Consider the following 5,433-nt stretch of genomic DNA (forward strand, 5'->3'; position numbering starts at 1 on the left):
GTCGTGTTGGTACCTGGGTGATAGATGGAATGACACGTTGATGCACCCGAAACATCTCTCGATACGATAGATTCATATAGCATTTTGCACAATATTGCATTTGTAATTTTGTGTTAAAAAGGGACACGGGAGGTAGATGTGTAAGTTCCTACTCCATGATCGCCTTTTTGGTAATCCAGCCCGGGGATCGAGGGTGTGTTTTGGTACCGTGGTTGAGATTATTGGAGGTTTGTTGGGAGACCTATGGTGTGTTCTGAGACCGACAGGCTTCCACCGACGTAATTAGGGGTATATCATTGGGGATCGAGGGTGTGTTCCGGTACCAGGGATACAATTCCATTACTTTACATAGCATAGCATTCATGCATACATTACATCTCATCATCATCATCATCATCATCATTATCATTCATCATTATTCATATTGCATATCACTTGTTGTGTATGTTGCATGACTGTAAATTGGATCTGATGTGCGAGTCATCATTGGTGGTATGGGACATCAAGGATGGTTGCTCATCAGGTTCGGCTTGTAGTCTCATATATGTTGTGTGTGTGTGGTTCAACTTTCTGCTCATTGGGCTAGTGGAAGCTCACCCCTTGGGGAACCCTTCTTTTTAGATTATGATGCAGGTAGTACTATATCGAGGTGTGATGGAGGACTTGGGCGATACGGAGGCGAAAGCTGGATTATGGATGTTGATACTTTAATTATTTTCTTTATTTCATGTTGCATGTGTTACCGCATTTTGATGTAATGTTCTCTTTTTCTTTGTATTTCAAATCATCTTTTAATGTAGTGACTTTTAGATTAAGTATTGTACTCAAAGATAATCTTTCGTATATGTGATATCACTGTAGTTACTCCCTATGTGAGAATCAGCGGTATTTATTACAAGTCTTCCGCTATTTTGATATTAGCCCTGATTCTTGACTGTGTGACTCTGAGGTAAGTCACTGCATCCATGATCCTGGTGGTGATTAGGATGTTGGAAAGCCTCCTAGTCATACCCCTTATATAATATTTTATCCCTTATTGGGATGGGGGTGTGACACCTTCTCGTGGAACCTCATAATGAAATTAGAAAACCCCTCGTCGGGCCCTTGCCTTAAGGTTTCTAATTCACGCCGAGTGGTGTCATGCCTCACTGTTATAAGAATACTGCTTAGTGAATTCCTTTACAACTGCCGACCAAGTTTAACTCTGGGTCTGATCCAATTGGGTGAGCCATCTCAGAGCTGATCCGGCCAGTGAGTAAAGGAAAGCCTGACCCATTTGATTTTAGGTGAGCTCCCATGACATAGCCATAGTGATGAGGATCCTTAGGTGGGATTTGGGATCTCCCGTCCCGTCGAACTTATTGAGCTTTCATTTGAAATCCGAAAGTATTTTTTCCGTTAGAAAGAAGACTAAATCATCTTTCGGTTTTGCAACCACTTTGCCTTTCATAGCGATCTCCAATTTTTTAACCTTCTCTCTCATCTATTTTTCTCTTTCAGTCTCAGGGGGATTCTGCAGGGTATTGATGCCCATAACTTCCTCCTCCTCATCTATCACGACTCTGGGTTACACTTTGGGTGCTGGCGTTACTCTGGGTTCCCCAGGGGTTTGTGTATTGTCTCCTTGAGGTTGCATTGCCTGAACCATCTGTGTGACTAGCTATTTCATCTCAGTCATTTCTCTCTGCATGTTGGCCATTTCCTGACCCAAAACTTCTTCTGAAGAGCCGGCCTCAGGCGGATCCATGGTACTTGTTGGTAGAGGTGACCTTACTAGACTCTATTGCAAGGGACTAAGAGATAGACTAGGACTTCTAGTAGACAAAGGGAATGGAGTTCGGTGGAGGTTGGCTCAAGTTAACTGGTCGGCCTAATGGTCCCACGCAGGTAACAAGGATTTCTTTCATCATGGAATTGTGCCTTGCAAGGGCGAGAGATCCCTTTAGGACTTGAAGCAAAAGACAGATTTTTGTTTTTTTTAATCTTTTCTTTATATATGTATATGTGCGTATTTATGTTTTGGTTTACAAAGCAGATATAAAAACATATATATACAAACAATGGCTAGTTAGGGTAACGATTCATTTCTGACCTCTTAGTTCCATCTTACTTTGGTCATTAGTGGCAAGGTATATATCCGAACTTGGAGTAGTTCAGAGACAATCCTGTGAATTCACCTAGAGGGGGGGGGGTGAATAGGTGAAGGTAGGGAATAATAAAAAATCGTGCGGAAATAAAAGAGTTAAGAGTTATCAAAGAGAGACAATAAAAATTGCAAAGATAACACACCAAAATTTATAGTGGTTCGGCCAATACTTGCCTACGTCCACTCCTCTCACCTTAGAGAGAATTTCATTAAAACAAATCTTGAGTATGAGCAAGAGGAATCGTACAATTCTTGATTAATGAGCAAGAGAACTCAACAACAACTAATCTTGATTTAATGAGCAATAGGACTCAATCTACTCTTGATTCCAAGCAAGAGAACTCAACCTGCTTATATAAAGGAAAAATGGTACTAAAGGATTAGAGTTACCTCAAACCTTAGTAGTGTTTTGCTACCTTTCAATCTTTGAAGCTTAATGCAAAGTGAATGAAGGAAGCTTGTGAGAGACTATACCTTGAATGGATGCTTGAATTCTCACTTGAAAGTAACATGTACTGGAGGCTCTTAATTATGATTAACAATAGTGTTTAGAGCCTTAAACAAGTGGGTATATATAGGCTAGATGGCTTAATTTAATTAGGAATCTAATTTAAGATCGGATTCCAAAGCCAAACATAATCCGGTATGCTGGATTACCAAATTTCCATATATGAATAAGGAGTAACGGTCAAAATTATAACAGTCATTTACTGATCCGGTATGCTGGATAACTATCCGGTATACCGTTTCAGGGTAATGCACAGGTTAAAGGTGATCCAATATGCTAGAACATCATCCAGCCTACTCCAGAGGCCTACTGTAGGCAATTTTCTGAGATTGCAATTAATCCAGTATGCCGTTTGGGAATTCGGTATGCCGGATTAGGCAATTTCTACTGAAATAGGCCAGTTCCTTTAAGGGGTTGTTATAGGGGGTCTTTAATCTAATTGGTCACATGTTTAAGGGTTCATTTAACCTCCTAAGGTCATTCTATATGAATGTATGTGTGCTTGTGTGCGTTACATTGATTGTGACTTTAATTTACACAAAAAAAATCAAAATAATTACAAAGTCTTCAATCTTGACAGTCTTCAATGTAGACTCTTTTGTTAGACATGGTCTTTGTCTTTAAGGTTTAATTCTTTGACTTTCATGTCTTGAAATCAACTTGAGCAATAGTCTAGATGTGTACTCTTGTATGCTTTTGTATACGCTCTTATATACGCTCCCCCTCACTTGGTGCTACGCTCTCAGCTAAACAACTTACACAAGTGTTAGTCCAAGAGTGGCTTTATTTGTTATCATCAAAACCTTTATGTCATTATGGTGGATGACTTGGAGTGTATGAGGCCTTTTCCTCAACAAATCCCCATGATCTACGTAATCTCATCATATATCCTTCGTTACTCGATGGTTCTGAGAGGTTGGATCAGAATCGTTATGGGGAGGCCTAATCAAGGATTTCCCGATGGTCTATCTCTTGTTAATATAGAATACCTTTCATTTTTGGGATAATCAAAGCTCAATTATTGGCATACTATCCTGAGAAATGTATCATTTTTCAAGGGACTATCGAGGCTACACATTTTTTCTTTGATACACTACTTTGAACAAACATGTTGTCTACAATGAGGGACTATCGAGGGGCATTCGAAGGACTGATGGAGCTTTTTGCCATGGCAAGTAAACTACCTTAAGAGGAATATACTTCTGAGAACCTTACTTTCGGCCCCGAAGGGTTGTTACGTTAGTTTGTGGCGTATCCTAATCATATATGGTCTAATTTCCTACATGATGCATGCAATAGATAGGCTGATAGGACAGAACAAGGTCACCCTTGACAGAAACGATATACCTATTGCTCATGGTTGTGAATTGCAGGTATGTGGTTCTTTTGATATATCTGGAGAGTAGGTCACATGATCTCAGAGTAATCAAACTAGTGGCCTTTTTGAGTAGAGGAGTACCCCACGACACACTATTGAACACCCTCGTTGGTGATTCTAAACTCGTATAGTAAATATCAAGGGCTTTGGCTTTACTGTGAATTACCCATGACTACACATGGGGTCCAACGACTAACCACAGGGCTATGTGTTCCCATGAAGTGTTGTGTTTGCATGATAGTGGTGGTGAAAGTGGGTATCATCCGATCTTAGAGTACTTAGTATGATGTGCCCCACCTCCTTGGGGGTAGAGGCATAACAGGGAGTACCCTCATCGTTTGATTTCATTTCAAACACAATGCATGATGTAATCGGTCTCAAAGCCACCATGGCATTAGAGATCAAGAGGCTGAGAGTCTATGGAGATTCGTTAGTTGTAATTTGTCAAAATCAAGGGAAGTGGAAGACAAAGGATGAAAAGTTGAAGCCTTACCAAGAACATTTGGAGAACTTGATTAAGACCTTCAATGAAATCACCTTTGAATATTTGCCGAGGGACAATAACAGATGTGCCAACGCCCTAGCTACTTTAGCTTCAATGGTTGAATGCACTCCAGATGCTCAAGTTCACCCATTTTTGGTAGAAAGAAGGAATGGGCCAGAATATGAAGAGTCAGTAAAAGCTCTGACAACTAATGGGAGGTCGTGGTCTGCACCCATCACTGACTTCATCAGAGAAAGAAAATATCCTTTGAATTCCACAGCTAATGAACAGAAGAGGTTGCGGAAGCATGCCACATAGTTTGTACTTCAAGGCGACCTGCTATACAAGAGGTCCCATGATGGTATTGTTTGTGGCCCAAAACCCCTGGTCCTGGTCAGGCCGGGCTAGAGGGGCCGGGGTTGCAAGGCTGTCGCTGGGAAGCCGAAAACACAGGGCTGTTGAAACATGGCTGCACCCTGACAGTTAGGGGCTGACCCATGTGTCAGAGACGCAGGCACCACTGAGCACAGAACTGCGTCTCATAAAGAATGTGAATGGGAGCAACGAAGGTGGGCCCTGCCATTGCCTTAGCAGTTGGAGGCAGAACAGGATGGTGGCATACATGGTAGTGCCTGATTGGAAGTAAGGAAAAGTGGATCGAGAGGAATGGCCCTAGTGGAAGCAATTGCACAGACTGATAACCGCTGGTGCTTATCTTATATAAGGGAGACATTTCGGATCTGAACACACACACAGACACCTAAAAACCAGCATTTGTTTTACTTGCTTTACGTTTTACTTTTCCTTGTTTCATTTTGCATTCTTTATTGCTGTTCTTGTCGTCATTTGAGGCTGAAAGGATGTACGGTCTCATACTAAGGGCATCAGGAGTGTGCTCACAAGGTTCACACTTGTAT

At 41.3% G+C, this 5,433-nt stretch overlaps 1 protein-coding gene across 1 annotated transcript; it reads left to right on the forward strand.

Moving 5' to 3' along the window:
- The first annotated feature begins 4,420 nt into the window (after positions 1-4,420).
- Positions 4,421-4,834, forward strand: LOC122650698. Its single transcript, XM_043844091.1, has one exon. The coding sequence runs from the start codon at positions 4,421-4,423 to the stop codon at positions 4,832-4,834; it is 414 nt and encodes a 137-aa protein (XP_043700026.1).
- The last annotated feature ends 599 nt before the right edge of the window (positions 4,835-5,433 follow it).

Source organism: Telopea speciosissima, chromosome 2, assembly GCF_018873765.1.
Source record: "Telopea speciosissima isolate NSW1024214 ecotype Mountain lineage chromosome 2, Tspe_v1, whole genome shotgun sequence".
NCBI classification, from domain to species: Eukaryota; Viridiplantae; Streptophyta; class Magnoliopsida; order Proteales; family Proteaceae; genus Telopea; species Telopea speciosissima.